Source organism: Eutrigla gurnardus (genome assembly GCF_963514095.1).
Source record: "Eutrigla gurnardus genome assembly, chromosome: 10".
Classification (NCBI taxonomy): Eukaryota; Metazoa; Chordata; class Actinopteri; order Perciformes; family Triglidae; genus Eutrigla; species Eutrigla gurnardus.
This window is the reverse complement of record NC_139924.1, coordinates 22,784,157-22,801,314: the sequence shown is the minus strand read 5'-3', so window position 1 is coordinate 22,801,314 and position 17,158 is coordinate 22,784,157. Positions and strand designations below refer to the sequence as shown.

At 43.7% G+C, this 17,158-nt stretch overlaps 1 protein-coding gene across 2 annotated transcripts; it reads left to right on the top strand.

Moving 5' to 3' along the window:
• The first annotated feature begins 213 nt into the window (after positions 1–213).
• On the top strand, positions 214–17,133 carry wdr62 (WD repeat domain 62). Of its 2 annotated transcripts, XM_084018888.1 has the most exons (35): positions 214–378; positions 2,198–2,322; positions 3,450–3,541; positions 3,643–3,705; positions 4,111–4,168; positions 4,258–4,425; positions 4,628–4,765; positions 4,884–5,066; positions 5,391–5,551; positions 5,626–5,800; positions 6,803–6,934; positions 7,026–7,189; positions 7,600–7,691; positions 7,925–8,050; positions 8,541–8,611; positions 9,068–9,189; positions 9,273–9,348; positions 9,549–9,660; positions 9,751–9,814; positions 11,401–11,514; positions 11,596–11,690; positions 11,863–11,915; positions 12,025–12,282; positions 13,187–13,254; positions 13,325–13,482; positions 13,566–13,679; positions 13,760–13,871; positions 13,960–14,038; positions 14,220–14,286; positions 14,803–14,925; positions 15,369–15,597; positions 15,734–16,005; positions 16,105–16,200; positions 16,377–16,471; positions 16,676–17,133. In XM_084018888.1, the coding sequence occupies exons 1-35, from the start codon at positions 303–305 to the stop codon at positions 16,901–16,903; spliced, it is 4,359 nt and encodes a 1,452-aa protein (XP_083875014.1). In that variant the 5' UTR covers positions 214–302; the 3' UTR covers positions 16,904–17,133. The 2 variants fall into 2 exon arrangements, with proteins under 2 accessions (XP_083875014.1, XP_083875015.1); XM_084018889.1 differs by lacking the exon at positions 14,803–14,925 and having other exon boundaries at positions 217–378.
• The last annotated feature ends 25 nt before the right edge of the window (positions 17,134–17,158 follow it).

The following is a 17,158-nucleotide window of genomic DNA, read 5'->3' as shown; positions in this document are numbered from 1 at the left end:
AGGAAGACACTGGAACCATCGCTGTCAGAGATTAAATCACTGATGGATTTAACGGAGCAGGTGATCTACAGGATGTCGGAAGAGAAAACCCAGAGTAGCTCTATTACAAACAGCAGCATCAATATGTGATCCATGTCTTTCAGAACCAGTCATCCACTGTCTGTCGTTGGTTCGTCTTTCTTTGCTGCCAGTGCTGTGAATCAGAGACGACGCAAAGAAATGGATAAACTTCCTGTTGGATACTCCACCAAGTAGCTTTCAGATCTTTTGACATCCAGATAATTTAAAGCAGTAGGTCACAAATGGGGGGGGATCTGTTCCATGTTTTGACTAAGATTTATGTAGGAGTGAAAAACTCATCCCTTTCTGGCACACTGGGTAAACTAAATTTATTTAGATTATGTACTTGTATACATCAGATAATACATAAAGAAATGTAAAAATAAAACTCAATTATAAAATAAATGTGCAGGTTTATGTGAAAATAAATCAATGAAATGTATTAATTTATTTGACTAAATATATATTTTTTTAAATAATGTATATTTAATTATTTCTCAATGTATTGCTTTCTGTCTCTTTTTATTTATTTCTATTTGGTGGATTTAGTCAGTGATGATTATTGAAGCGTTGCAACTGGGCTCTAAATATTGAGTTAGTCCTCTTATTGAAGAATTTTGATTGTTCAGCTGATATTCCAATAGTGCTAGCCCTAGACTAACCATCTATTTCATTTGTGAAGTTTGAAGAAGTGTAAGAGCTTTGCTCAAGCCACATGTTACAGCTGTTAATTCACCTGCATCACCTATAGCTCATCTCAGGGGCATATAACTCAACCAGTTAACAATAAGCTCAACTATCTTCAACGTACTTAAAGCAACACTTAAGAACTTTTCCTCTTCGGTCCCCCTACAGGTTGGAAGGGAATTACTGCCATCGTAAATAATTTAGCCTACCGCAGCCTACCGTCGCACGCACGTTATTTGTTTGAATGCAGAACCGGCTCTGGAAACGATGAACGATTTGAACGATGTCCGGTGACAAGGTAGAGTAGCTAACGCCTTAGCTAAGATTAGCTAACATGAGCCATAGTGATAGTTACATATATATTAGCACAATAGCTAATGCCTTAGCTAACATGAGCCAATAAAATAATCGACAATGTATTGTACACAGAAGCACACTGTTGGAAAAAAAATTATTACCGGTATTATTTACAAGTCCAGCAGCAACAAAGCCAAGTCACCATCCGTCTTGCATTTTGTAGCCTCCTTCAGCTCTTGCCAACGACTTTTCTTTGCAGGCTCTGCCATGACGCCAATTTAAAAACTACCTAGCTGCAAGGTATCTTCCACGCACCTGCCAGGTGTTCTCCCACTGATCTCTACGCAGAGCCTCCACCTACCGGCTTTTGTAACGCTTGCCGTAAAGCAGGTCAAATTCGTAGTCTCATTAGAACTACAAAACCGCTACCCGCCGAGGCAAAGTTACATAGTGCGGTTACAGCCAATAGAGGGCCGCAGAGCGAATGCTGAAGTGCCATTCACCTGGTTTTGAGGTGATGAACCACTGAAACTATTTTGGAAACATTATTTTAACGCACTAAATACTCTTTAGTGTTGCTTTAAGTTAAAGTATAAGTATCAGCATCAAGTATCAAACGTTAAAGCACTTTATTTTTATTAATATCTATTATTTCCATCATTATTATTAGACTTTTCTTCATTATTCTTAAAATTTCTTTATTATTATTCTTTATTATTGTAATTATATTGTCTTTAGTAATGAACACTTGGGGTCACACACAGATAATGATATATGGATGTTGGTTGGTTGGTTGGCGGACAGAGGGCGGGACTGTGTCTCCTCTCGGCTGTTCATTGGTTGTTTGGGGGGCCGAGAGCAGAACCTCGGCTCTGCATTGGTTCGATATTAGAGTGGTGGGCGGGGCCCAATTTGAACCAGAGTCCCGCCGCAGAGAGAAGTGTCGGGTTTCCCTTACCAGTGAGCGTGAAGCTAAGCAAGTCCTCCGTCATTATCATCAGGGGAGAGTCTTGATGATCAGATCAGCTCCTGGTGCACATCAGCGGGCTTTTATGGACCAACACCGCGTTGTTTAGGCGGTTATTGTCTCCAGTGTTGGCTCGATCTGTTGCCGTATAACCAAGTTGCATCTTTCTGGATACGTGTATTCAAGTTGAAGTGAGACGGTTGATCATGGCAGAGGGAGCGGACAGCGGCTCAGCCAACACCGCGAAGAGGAAACAACCCGCGGGGAGGAAGAGCCGACAGAGCCAGCACAAGAAGACCTCCAGCAGCCGGGTACGCTCTGGGCTAACTGTTAGCATCACAGTCTCGTTAGCTCGCCTGGTGTCTCTCGGGGAGTTTTAGTGAAGAGCTGAAGTTTTCCACAAGTTTAACGAGCAACTGACAAAACCGACAACGGCTGAAAATATAGATAAAGTAATAAAACTAGACATGGTTAGCGTTAACATGGAGACCTTTGAACTCTGAATAGTTAAATCACCGCGACTTTATAACCGTGGTCGTGTGCTAACTTTTCACAGCAACAAGCTAATGTTTGGACACAGAAGCAACAGGCCACCGATGTAACGGTGAAACCTGTGCCCCGTCCATTCTGTGACACGAAGCCTGATTTAAAACGTTGCAGCTTGTTATTGACCGCATTATTGTGGATTACTGACACAGGAAGGGGTTCCTAATTAAAACTAAGTTCTTAATCTTGTTCAATTTACCAGGCAGATCATCATGGTGGCCGATGCTGCACACCATAAGCTACTATCATCATTTATTTACGTCATATATTAATGTCATATATTAACCGTGCGTCAGCTTCTTGAGACGTATTTTGCAGTGTGACACATCGGAGTCGTGACCTCACAGCCACGCAGACTGGAAGCGTTGCCCTATGTTCCTTTATAAAATTTGAAAATAAACCACCTTACAACTTTGATTTATGTTTTTAGATTCATGCTATTTTTTATTTTATTTGATCCAAATCTGGTTCACACCGCTGTAGTTCCAGCTGAAATAATTGACCTACCTTAATTGTCCTACACACCATATAATAACTTCATATTTGTCTGATATTATAGTTTATAAAATATGCTGATCTGCTGACAGTAGACTTGTGTTTGTGACTGGTCCTATGCTGTAAACTGAGCCCCTTTTACTGAGCTGAAAACCACCATTGTAGTGGGATCGTTAGGGTTAGTTAAGACCGGTCACCTAAAGATACCTGGGTGCGTTGAACTCGCTTCGCAGTACAGGGACCTGGTGTGGGACTTGACTGTAAAATGTTGATGTTTGATTATGAAAGTAGTTTCTTGTTGTTTTTTTTAGATATATAACCCCAACTGAAGAAAGTTGGCACAGTTTGTTAAAACGGTTCGATGTTTTTAAATGCGGTTTGGTGTGTGTTGTTTCAGGTGAGTCTGGAGAGAGTTTTAGGGATCAGCACAGTCAGCAGCAGTGGTTTGACCTCTGACCCCAAATCTGGGCTCATCGCTTACCCTGCAGGGTAAGTTTTGGTGATATTTTTTTACTTTTCTGTGTCAGTGTCAGATGAAAAGTTTGCTGTGATTTGTATTTGAAGTAACCTGACCGGTGTTTGCGTTCCAGGTGTGTCATCGTGCTGCTTCACCCGAAGACCAACAAACAGAGTCACATTATCAACACGTCCAGGTACGTCGGTCTGCTGACTGAGAGTGTTGGACTTAAAACCCTGCTGTTTCCTGGGAAGACATCTGCTCCTGTCTCTTAGGAACCTGAGATGTTTAATGAGTGTGCGTTTCTGTTTGTCCCGAAATGAAGATGCCTCCTCCAATACCCATCAATTGTGAAAGCTAAATCCTAATGTCTGAAACTGGATCCGTTTTACAACTGCAGCTTTTTCTTGCAGTTATTTTTCAGAGTTTAAAATCTGTACACGAAAAACACAAGTGGTAAATAAAGGAAACAACCAGAATTATTAAACTTGATTGATACGTTTAAAATAAAAAGTATTGACTATCTACTGATACAGATGATCTGATACTATATTTACCTAGAAATTCGGTAGAGCTCAGTAAAGACATGTTTGTGTTTCAGAAAACCCTTCAGTGCTCTGGCCTTCTCCCATGATGGGAAACACCTGGTCACTGGTGAGGTAAGAGCTGAGAGTCACACATCCGAGCCTCTTGTTGTGCCTCTGGACACCGGCGACGGCAGGTAAAAGTGTGTATTCATGTGTTTCAGAGTGGTCACATGCCCTGTGTGCGGGTGTGGGAGGTGGATGGAGGCCAGGTGGCCGAGGTTCAGTCTCATAAATACGGAGTTTCCTGCGTGGCGTTCTCCACCAACAGCTGCTACATCGTCTCAGTGGGATATCAACATGACATGATTGTTAGTGTGTGGGACTGGAGGGTGAGGACATTTTACATTTCACCATAACACAGTATTTCTTCTGTGTACTATTAGTAGTTTTACTCTTAAATAGCATCCTTTACTGTAAAAGAGTATTTTAATGTGTGGTATTAGTAATTTTACCACAGCAGTCCATAAGTTGGTCAATAATTGAAACATTCTGATATCTTCCTGTCCTTCCTGTTTTTGTGCCTTTGAGCAGAAAGGTTCGATCATTGCCTCCAACAAAGTGTCCAGCAGAGTCCTCGCCATCTCTTTCTCTCAGGACAACAGCTACTTTGTCACTGCAGGAAACAGACACGTCAAGTTCTGGTACCTGGACGCCTCCAAAGAACGACGGGTACCACCCTGACCTCTGCTCAGCCAATCAGTTCTCACCTAAACTGTTTGTCGTCTGCTCAGCTAATCGCTGCTCCTTTTGCAGTCGTCTCGACTAACTGTTTTCATCCTGTATCCAGGTGAACAGCACGGTGCCTCTGATTGGTCGGTCGGGGTTGCTCGGCGACCATAAGAACAGCATGTTCAGCGGCGTGGCGTGTGGACGTGGCCTCATGGCGTCCAGCACCTACTGCATCACCAGCTCTGGTCTGCTGTGTCTGTTAAACAGCAGCCGACACCTGGAGGCCTGGGTCAACCTCAAGGTCAGTGAGGAACCGGTACCTGTACGATGTAAAATACACCTGTACAAATACACCTGCATGATGACAAATATACCTGTATGATGTTAAATACACCTATATGGGGGGGAAACCTGCACAATGTTGATAATGTTAATTAAAATAACTTTAAGAACAGTAGGATAAACGATTAAAGAGCAAATGCATTTAAAAACACCAGCTTTGTTGAAAAAGCTCCACCTACGTTAAATATTACCATGTATGGTTTATCGTCACATTGCCTTTTAAAATAAGAGCTGATTGCTGTTTAAGACATGGTCTAAAACCACCGAATGTTGTCGTTGACAGACGTCGTCTGCCAGCTGTCTGGCGGTAAGTGAGGACTTTATCTTCTGCGGTTGTGCGGACGGTGTCATCCGAGTGTTCAGTCCATCGAACCTGCAGTACATCAGCACTCTGCACCGACCACACCACCTGGGAGTTGACCTCACTCAGAGTGTCCAGCACTGGTACAAATCCTGCACAGATGCTGAGGAAACTGCTGCTAAATACTCCCGACTACTAACTCTATCTGTTTCCACAGCAGTCCTGGTGCTCAGTACCCCGACACGCTGGCTGTGACCTTTGACCCTACGTCCAGACACCTGACCAGTGTGTACAATGACCACAGTGTTTATGTGTGGAACGTGAGGGATGTGAGGAATGTGGGGAAGCTGTACTCTGCTCTGTACCACAGCAGCTGTGTGTGGAGCATCGAGGTAAGTCCAAAACACTGATAGTAAAATTACTATCGCAAGTACTTCGATCATACACTCATCGTACATACACTATATTGCCAAAATATTCACTCACCCATCCAAATAATTGAAATCAACCTCCAAACTTAATGTGGCCTTGAGATTAGCTCAAGAAAAGTGTGTAGAGATCTTCATGGAATGGGTTTCCATGGCCGAGCAGCTGCATCCAAGCCATCCATCAGCAAGTGCAATGAAAAGTGTGGGATGCAGTGGTGTAAAGCACGCCGCCACTGGACCCTAGAGCAGTGGAGACGCGTTCTCTGGAGTGACAAATCACGCTTTTCCATCTGGCCCCTTCCTGTTCCAACATGACTGCACCAGTGCACAAAGCAAGGTCCATAAAGACATGGATGAGAGAGTTTGGTGTGGATGAACTTGACTGGCCTGCACAGAGTCCTGACCTCAACCCGATAGAACACCTTTGGGATGAATTAGAGTGGAGACTGAGAGCCAGGCCTTCTCATCCAACATCAGTGTGTGACCTCACAAATACGCTTCTGGAAGAATGGTCAACAAGTCCCATAAACACTCCTGGGAAGGCTTTCCACAAGGTTTAGAAGAGTCGAAGCTGTTATAGCTGCAAAGGGTGGACCGACGTCATATTAAACCCTATTGATTAAGAATGGGATGTCACTTAATATCATATGCGAGTCGAGGCAGGTGAGTGAATACTTTTGGCAGAATAGTGTATATATACTCACTGGCATATACACAGGTGTACGTACTGGTGTATTCTTTGTTGAGGTACGGCTCTATTTATTTATTGTGAGTGCTGTTTATATGCCGGCAAATGTGCAATAATAATAATAGTTTAATAGATTTATATACATTATGGAAATTAGCTCAATACCGTTTTGACATTGGTAAAGGTATCGTCTATTGGTAACCGCATTATAAGTACAGGTGTGAATATATACTGATGTATACGTACTGGTATATACGGTTTGTTGTTTTTCTCTTCAGGTATATCCGGAGCTGCCAGATGCATCTCAGGCCTGTCTTCCTCCGTCCTCCTTCCTCACCTGCTCATCTGACAACACCATCAGACTGTGGGACACCGACCCCCCCACCGCACACAGAAATGTCTACAGCAATGTAAGACCAGCAAGAAGACACAACTGATTTCAGGTCTCAGGTCTCTCTTTTCTAATCTGTGTTCGTAAACATCCTCCTGTCTGTGTTCCAGGACCTGCTGAGGATTCTGTACGTGGGAGAGGACATGCAGCACCTACAGGCCGAGGGGGAGAGGGGGGAGGCAGCCGGGGCTGATGGGAAGGCTGGCATCAGAGTGCTGAGTATCAGTCCCGATGGACAACACCTGGCGGCTGGAGACCGCTGTGGAAACCTTCGGTAAGGAACCCAGTAACACGTTTGGACTCTTATTCCTCACGCCCTCTGCTGGACTAGTAGCGTACTGCCTGACATTAAAAATATGTTTGATGATTACATGTTATGTACTTAATGTCCTCACCAGGGACATTTGGTTGTGTTTATGCATGTGGCATACATTTTGACAAGGCAAAATGAGTTAACAGCCGTGTTGGTAACGAGAGATGTAGTTCACAGAGTGGTTACACAAAACTACGACAAACCAACGACAAGCTCAGACTTTAAATTGACCAACGTCATGTGTAATTTTGTTAAAATTCAAAAGGGATCAAAAAAACAAATGTTTCGCCAGTGTGACTGTGTGGCATCTGCAGAATAACCTGAACTGGTCCTCACATTAAAATGATGTTTGTGTGTGTGTGCGTGTTCAGTATCTTTGCTCTGGAGTTTCTGGACGAGCTGGTGAAGATTGAAGCTCATGACTCGGAGGTGTTGTGTCTGGAGTTCTCCCCCACATCCACAGGTAAGAGCTCAGGTCAAAAGCTTGTAAATGAGACTGTAGACGAACCAAACAGCTGGAGAGGACTGTTAACATCCCCCGATGATTGACTGAGTACAGAAACAATATTGTGACCTCGAGGAAGTTGGAGTTGCCCGTTTGCAGAGGTTGAAGACTATGATGGTCGACCGGTCATTGTGTATTCGTGGTGTCCCTGCAGGTATGACACCTGAACGATGACTGTGTTGATGTTTCAGGTGTGAAGCTGTTGGCGTCGGCCAGCAGGGATCGACTAATCCATGTCTTCAACCTGGAGAAGAACTACAGTCTGGAACAGACTCTGAACGACCACTCGTCCTCCATCACTGCTGTCAAGATCACTGGTAAAGTCCAAAACGCTAAATACTCAGACACTACTGGATTATCATCCTAATAAATCAATCAGTGTTCTTAAAGACACTAATCATATTTTGTGTCATTAAATACTGAATCACATATATTGATAACTCTTCCCTGCTGTTCTCGGGTTCCCCCCCTGTTGGAGGTTAGGTAACAGTGGTGGGGAGAGACGCCACAGCTCACTATGTCAGTAAATGTTTCCTATATCACATCAGCTTTATCTCCAAAAAGGCAAACACCATCTCAAACCAGAGTAACAGCTGCAGAAGTATTATACTTCAAAATGTGCATAAAAATACACTGATCATTATTCACAATACAGGTGTGTAACAGTCTCTCCTGTGAGACTGTGTGGTCGTTGTATTTAAACCATTTATGCACTTTCACGTTAAAGTATAAATGTAAGAAAAGCATCGTTATCAGCAATACGTCTCTCACTGATATGACGTAATATAGTTGTTACCTGTGTTCCAGGTGAGAGTCCAGAGGTTCGAATGGTGAGCTGTGGAGCCGACAAAAGCATCTACTTCCAGTCCGCTGAACAGGTCCACACACACACACACACACACTGATGTATATAAAGAAATAACTAATCATGATATAAATACTGCCAGAAATACTTCAATTTTACTTTATTTAACCAGGTAAAAAAGCCAGTTGAGATCAAGAAGACCTAGCCAAGAAGGCAACAGCACAATTCAGAACCAGTATACAAAGACATACAAACATCAAGACACAAGATTAAATACACAGACAAGATTATTATATAATGAAAGTGTTTATAATTATACAAATACTTCCAATACTGCCATAAATACTTCAGTTGTTATGTACATTTTTCCAGTACTACCAAATAATTTCACTGCTTTGAACACTTTATAAATACTTCTGATACTACCAGAGCGTCTTTGAGTTTTTATAAATGTCCAAACTGCGATAGTACAATACCATGTATTCCGCATGATGTCATGTATGATGTGGTGGTGTCTGCTGTGGTCCAGACGGAGGAGGGTCTGTGGTTCTCCAGGAGTCACCACGTGGTGGAGAAGATGACGCTGTATGACATGGACCTGGACTCCTCGAGGACTCACGTGGCCATCGCCTGTCAGGACAGAAACGTCAGGTTAGAAATACGAAGAAAAGATGTAGAAGCTCTGATGATCATCTGAGGGACGCTGGAGCTGATGGGACTGACTGTGCTTTCAGGGTTTACAACGTGGAAACTGGGAAGCTGAAGAAGTGTTTGAAAGGCTCCACGAGTGATGAAGGAGCTCTGCTGAAGGTAAGAATATGATTTCACTTCATCAAGTCGAGTCTCATGTCCTTGTAGTAGAGTTCAATCACCCGTCGTTTTCATTGTCAAATCACACAAATAATGTTGAAATGATGACTTAAAGTGAGAACGTTGACAGACAGACAGCATGATTGTTGACTCCAGTGTCATATGTACTTATTTTTGGCTGATATTTGTGTTGTCTGCAGGTTCAGATGGATCCGTCAGGGTCGTTCTTCGCCACCAGCTGCTCCGATAAAAACATCAACATCTTTGACTACGAGTCTGGAGAGTGTGTCGCCACCCTGTTCGGACACTCTGGTGAGTTAATCCAACCGTGCTTTGTTAGTTTTTAAGTCGCTCTACAAAATGTGTTGTCATTGTATTTATCTGCTGTGATTGGTTTCTTAGAGATCGTCACCTGCATGAGGTTCAGTCAGGATTACAGACACCTCATCACTGTGTCTGGAGACAGGTAAACTGGACTTAATTAGGAGATGGGTAAACTGGACTTAATTAGGAGACAGCTAAACTGGACTTAATTAGGAGATGGGTAAACTGGACTTAATTAGGAGACAGGTAAACTGGACTTAATTAGGAGACGGGTAAACTGGACTTAATTAGGAGATGGGTAAACTGGACTTAATTAGGAGATGGGTAAACTGGACTTAATTAGGAGATGGGTAAACTGGACTTAATTAGGAGATGGTTAAACTGGACTTAATTAGGAGACAGGTAAACTGGACTTAATTAGGAGATGGTTAAACTGGACTTAATTAGGAGACAGGTAAACTGGACTTAATTAGGAGCTGGTTTAACTGGACTTAATTAGGAGACAGGTAAACTGGACTTAATTAGGAGATGGGTAAACTGGACTTAATTAGGAGACAGGTAAACTGGACTTAATTAGGAGACGGGTAAACTGGACTTAATTAGGAGACAGGTAAACTGGACTTAATTAGGAGACGGGTAAACTGGACTTAATTAGGAGATGGGTAAACTGGACTTAATTAGGAGATGGGTAAACTGGACTTAATTAGGAGATGGTTAAACCGGACTTAATTAGGAGATGGTTAAACCGGACTTAATTAGGAGACAGGTAAACCGGACTTAATTAGGAGATGGTTAAACTGGACTTAATTAGGAGATGGTTAAACTGGACTTAATTAGGAGATGGTTAAACTGGACTTAATTAGGAGATGGGTAAACTGGACTTAATTAGGAGATGGGTAAACTGGACTTAATTTGGAGATGGGTAAACTGGACTTAATTTGGAGATGGGTAAACTGGTCTTAATTAGGAGATGGTTAAACTGGACTTAATTAGGAGATGGGTAAATTGGACTTAATTAGGAGATGGGTAAATTGGACTTAATTAGGAGATGGGTAAATTTGACTTAATTAGGAGATGGTTAAACTGGACTTAATTAGGAGATGGGTAAACTTGACTTAATTAGGAGATGGGTAAACTGGACATAATTAGGAGACGGGTAAACTGGACTTAATTAGGAGATGGGTAAACTGGACTTAATTAGGAGATGGGTAAACTGGACTTAATTAGGAGATGGGTAAATTGGACTTAATTAGGAGATGGGTAAACTGGACTTAATTAGGAGATGGGTAAACTGGACTTAATTAGGAGATGGGTAAACTGGACTTAATTAGGAGACGGGTAAACTGGACTTAATTTGGAGATGGGTAAACTGGACTTAATTTGGAGATGGGTAAACTGGTCTTAATTAGGAGATGGTTAAACTGGACTTAATTAGGAGATGGGTAAATTGGACTTAATTAGGAGATGGGTAAATTTGACTTAATTAGGAGATGGTTAAACTGGACTTAATTAGGAGATGGGTAAACTTGACTTAATTAGGAGATGGGTAAACTGGACATAATTAGGAGACGGGTAAACTGGACTTAATTAGGAGATGGGTAAACTGGACTTAATTAGGAGACAGGTAAACTGGACTTTATTAGAGAATTGGGAGATTATTGTTATTCATGTTTCTTAATCATTGGCCGTTGTTAATTAACAGTGAACTTTTTTAAATGTTGTGTGTAGTTGTGTGTTTGTGTGGCGTTTGGACTCTCAGATGACCAGCACCATGAGGAAGAGGCGGGGCCTCAATCTGACCGCTGCAACTGAAATCTGCAGTCGCAAACAGCAGGCCATCAGGTGAGTGAGACTTTGGAGACCTGCAGGAGGAAGGTGGTCCGATATGAGCTTTCAGGTGTTGGGTCTGCGTTTTTATTTCAGGAGGGAGACCTTCATCACCGGACCGTCCTCTCAAGTGATTCAGGAAGAGGATGAGGCCGACGTTGGGACTCCAGCCAGACTGGACTCTGCTCACGGTGAGGAAGAGGACTGGGGTCCTAGTTTTTTGCACATTTAAGCAACGAGGCAAATCAAAGAGCTTTACTTCAAACATTAAAAGCAATGAGACAAATAACCATTGAAGAGATCAAACAGAATAAAAGACGTACAGTTTGTGCCTGAATCATGATTCCGTTGTTGATGTTTCAGACGCTCGGCTGCTTCAGACCAACGGGAAACTGCCCATGTGGTTCAGGAAACTGGTTAGTTCCATGTTTACTGTTGAAATCATGTCATTACAGATCATTTTACAAATTATCCCTTTGACAGATAATCCGTTTGTAGATTGTTTTTAATGCAGTGTGTGTTCAGCAGGGTCAGGGCGGAGCCTCCTCTGCTGTCCAATCAGAAGCTGAGCCTCGTCAGGTGCGGAGCCGTTGGGTGGAGCAGCTGAACCCTCTGACCATTTGCTCCAACTTCTCACCGAGTCCAACCAAGAGTCAGGAGGAGGAGGAGGAGCAGAAAGCGGAGGAGGACGAAGAGGAGGAAGGCGAGGGAGACTTCCACCCTCAGAGTCTGGAGAGTATGCTGGAGGGGGAGGAGGAGGAGGAGGAAGAGGAGGAGAAGGAGGTAAACTCAGCATTTGTTAGGATTTGGACAAACACGAATTGTATAAATTAACTCTTTTCAGGGAGTTAGACTAAAGAAGGCCACTGTCTGATTAAAGTACACAGCGTTTCTATTAATCATCTGAAAGGTCCATCTTCATCATCCCATGCAGTGTTAGTGTTAGACTTTCTCGGGTTGTAAAATTTCCATCATAATCTATTATCACCCGACATTTTTTAATATAGTAAGTCATATTTAAAGAGTCTGTCATTGTAATCCGATATAGTATAGTTGTGGATTGTTGTTGTTCGACACACAGAGCTTCGTTTTAGGAATGAAGCTTAGATTATCTGTTCACACACCTGCAGACTCCCTTTGTGTGTGCGGCAGCAAACCGTTGATGACCACAGTGAAATTGTAGTTTTGGAAAATTTAAACGCCAAAAAATGGATTGGATTGAAGCTTGATATTTTGATTGATTTAAAACTAAAACTTGTGGGTTTTGAAAATGATTACATGCATCTTATTCAATACATTTTGTGTGTATATGTGTCTATATAGAACATGCTTCTAGATTATACATTATTATGCATGTAAGGCCAAGGAGAAAAAAGATGAAGACAAGACACCGAAGCTCTCTGCTGCCATACTGAGATGATACTCATAACTCTCTGAATGTGGGATTTACTGACCCTGCAAGCACTCTCTTCACTGGGAGGAAATCCTGCAGCAAGCGCTCCCTCTGCAGCAGTGGTGCAGTGACCGTAGTGATCCCAGACGCCCTCCAGTCCGTCAAAATCACAGACAGCCTCCAGATCTCTGTCATCGCTAAAAGAAAAAAAATATGCAATACAGGAGAGAAGGGATGAGGGAGGAGGGGGAAACTGAACAGATGCCTGATTGTTTCTGCCTGTGTGATGTTCAGGTGCTCCAGAATCCAGGTGACAACAGGAACAGCTACATCTACCCCAACATCAACACCACCACCGACAAGTGAGTTCACGTTCAGCCACGCCAGCCGAAGCTCAGAATCAAATAAACCAACAGATACCTTTGTTTTCAGGGAGTTTGATGTGGAGGGTGTGACTGACCCTCAGCCTGCTCTCAGCCAGCTGGAGGTCAAAGGTCAGAGGGTGGAGCCAGTGTGGAGCACTCAGCTGAGTCCCGACTCCGCCTGCTCTGAGGGCTCAGCAGCGAGTCTGGAGCAGCAGCATGACACTGGTCAGAAAGCAGGAAATCTCTCCACGTACAGTATGATTATCTGATGATGGTATGACAGTATTAATGCTCGGCTCTCCCTTCAGACACAGACTCTCTCAGTCAGGGCAGCTCTGTGGGCAGTCTGGTCCTGGAGGACGACGAGGACAGGAACTCTCTGAAGAACCACTTTGACACTCTGGCCTCGAGTCTGACGGAAGGTACCAAACACTCTCCATCTTCACTAGTCTGCCGTCTCCTCATGTGCACACGGAGGTGATTGTGACCTTTGACCTTTCAGAGAAGTTTGACACAGACCTGAGGATTCTGCAGCCTCCAGAGGAAACACATTACCTGAACCCTCGACTCAGCATCTCCAGCCGCTTCCTGTCCCGATTCCAGGACAGAATCAGGTCAGTTTGCCTTCAGTCCACAGGGACTCTGAGGGACTCTGGCCTACGTCATCATGGTGATAACAGTCAGTTCCTGCTGTGGTTTTAGGGTGTGGCCGAGCCGAGCTCCACCTCCTGTCTCAATCCCAACCAGAATCTCAGAAGAGAGCAACGTCAGCAACACATCGGTACCAACACACCTGCAACACAATAAACACCTGATACCCAAGGGGATGACAGTAAACACACCTGAAACACAAAATAACACACCCGATTTAATGCCTCTGATAGAAACCTGAGTGATAGTAAACACCTTGATGGTGAATAAAGTCTCACAAAGGACAATTGGTGACTAAATGTTGTTTTCAGGTGAGCCCTGAGACAAGCAGCGAGGTCACCTCAGCTGAGTCGACTCAGAAAGAGAACAAGAACAACGGTGAGTCATCAGTTTATGTCTGTTTTATGATGACTCGCAAAAATTATTTTAAGCCGTAAACAGGGAGTCTGCCTGTTGAAGATGTCTCAGAGTGGCCGTTTCCATGGCAGTGTTTGACTGACAGCTGAGAACCAGCGTTGCTTGGAAATGAGCTGGAGTGCTACTGACTGGAGCGTGTCATAGTCCTGGACACATTGAACATGTGGGAGGACTCACCCTGCTTTTTTGTTTGTATATCAATGTCCATATGGAATTATTGCATTATAAATGTGCATGAGTCATGATCAATTTACAGTACCGGCATTATCATTCAGAAAAATAAAAAACAAAGTAAAAACAAATACACTGATTTATTAATAAAAAATGTACGACACAGCCAGCTCAGCTTGGAGGCGAGTCAAAAATGAGTTTAAATCAATATCAGGCTGGATCAAAAAAACAGAAGCTCCAGGACACTTCCCTGAGCGGTGCCATGTGTTATTAAAGACAGGAGTGTGCGTGTGTGTGTGATCACAGTGAGATGCAGCCAGTCAGTCCTTCGTCGTAGAGCTTCCTGCATGATTTCCCAACAGCCGCCTCGCCGCCCGAGACGCCGACGACACACTGTGGTGGTCGTCCAGTGCAGAGAAGCGCTGCGAGGTCTGTGAACGTGTGTTTGGACACCCGGGTGTTTTGCAGTTTTCTGGTGTAAAACTCACGAGGGCGAAGGTCAAACTGTCTTTTATCACTTAACCCTGACGATGTGGATTTGGACTAACTCCGTGGTGCTTCAAGTCCTGGGATATCATAAAAAGACGGTCTGGAAAGATGGCCAAGGTGTTGGACACTATTGGGTAGTTATTGTGTTGGTGGTGTGGAATCCTCAAAAGCAGAACAAACTGATTTTAGTCCTGGTTTATGTTTCGGAAATTAAAATAACTTCTTGATAAACAGACATGTCTGACAACATCTGTTCACACGCTAAGAAGAATGTCTGCCTGAAACGCTGTGCACCAATAAACCAGGACCGATGTTTCAGACTACAGTCCTTCAATCCTTCATCAGTATGTAGTTTCTGACCTCCTCCTTCTTTAACCAATCAGACGTCACCTCCAGGGCTCTGGTCCCTAACAGCTGTGTGGCTTCTGCAGTCCAGCCTCGCCTCAGATACCTGGGAACCACAGCCAGCTCCAGGGCCAAACTGAGCCAGGATATCCCCACCTCCACCCCAGACGAAGAGGAAGGGAACCCGTGCTCCTCCTCAGATCTCCAGCCTCCTGCCCCCCTGCTGTCTGCTGTTCTGGACTTACACAGTCAGGACCAGACCAGCAGGTGACAGCCTGCATAAAAAGTTGCCACAGTTTGACAATTGTGTCAAAATATTTTAGGAATAAGATGTATTTAAAAAAAATTATGTTTCTTGTTCTTATATAATTTTTATGCTTCCCTCTCTCGTCGTCTTCGTCAGCGTTACTCCAGCTTCTCACCATCATCTACCAGCAGCGAGCATGCAGGTGTTGCCCACACCTACAGTTGTGATGTCACTGGGCGTAGTTGGGAGGTGCAGCGTCAGCAGTGTCGAGGACACACTCGTAAATGAAAACCAAACCTTCAGCCCCGCCCCCTCCATCACCCCCACGGCCACGCCTCCCGCCTGTGACAACTTTGCCTCCGACATTATCAGCTGCTCTGGTGAGGAGGGTCCAGGAGGACCCGGGACCACCATCCAGACCGATCTAGGTAAGATGTACACATAGCGACATCTCTCAAGATATTCCGTTTTTTCCCCCTTAGTATTTTTTTCTCATAATAAAATGTATATGCATGTGTTTTTCCCAGTGTCAGACCCTTCTTTGGGTGCCGAGTTGTTCTCCTCTGACCTGCCCACCTTATCCTCCTCTCCTTTGTCAGAAAGGCTCCACCCCCGCCAAACAGGTAACTTCCTGTAACGTCCTCATCTCTCAAACACTATTCGACTTATATCTCAACATCTACTGATCCGCCTCATCGTCATTCTTGCTCCTGAGAGGATGAACCCTGTCTGTTTTAATAATCCGGACAAACCCTCAATCTCTAATGAGATGAATTTGTCCATCTTGTTTCGTGTTCAGGTGATGATGAGGAGTTGATCAGTTTGCAGCAGTGTCAGCAGGTTGCCAACGAGCTGAGGCAGACGGCGAGACGAGCTGTACAACTCAACCAACAGGTAAACTTCCTGTCTGTCTTTTCAATTCATTACATTTCATTTAGCTGTTGCTGTTATCCTGCTGCTACCATTACCATAAATGGTAAGCGTAAACTGTATTGAATATAATTGGTTTTAAAAATTGCAGCTTTTTTAAATCATAATATTTCTTGTAATATGACTTTCATATTTCCATATAAGTCTGATTATATCTCCCTCCCCCAGCTCCGCGTGTCGGTTGGCGGTTCCGAGCGTCATCTTCAGATGTCGTCCGTCCTGCAGGGTGCGTTTGATGTCGTTCACGCTGAGCTGCAGGCTGAGCTGCGGGAAGGGGAGGGGCGGGGTAGCAGCGCCCCCTGTGGTGAACTGAAGGACGAGGGGACGATGTCTCTGCTGGAGAAATACTCTGAGCTGCTGCTTCAGATGACCCAAAATAAACTGAACCGAATCTGATCAAGGACCAGTCACCCTGCTGCTGTTGGTACGGAGGCTGAAAGAGGACAAAATTCACTTTGACATCAGCCAGGCTTTCATTCAGCTGATTTTTATCAGTATTAACTTTAACGCACCTTATTTTTTTCTTGTTGTTTTATTTGCGTTTTAAACCACGATCACTGTTTGTACATAAACTGTACTTTTATTTGTGTCTTAATAAAAAATGTGCAATGCATCTTTGAGTTAAAGATATTAATTTTATGACATTTTTAT

Coding starts and splice junctions, on each gene's coding strand:
- wdr62 (XM_084018888.1), top strand. CDS start 303: ATGGGGGGGGATCTGTTCCATGTTTTGACTAAGATTTATGTAGGAGTG. Junction 13,255..13,324: donor ATCAACACCACCACCGACAA/GTGAGTTCACGT, acceptor CTTTGTTTTCAG/GGAGTTTGATGTGGAGGGTG. Junction 16,006..16,104: donor CACCATCCAGACCGATCTAG/GTAAGATGTACA, acceptor TGTTTTTCCCAG/TGTCAGACCCTTCTTTGGGT.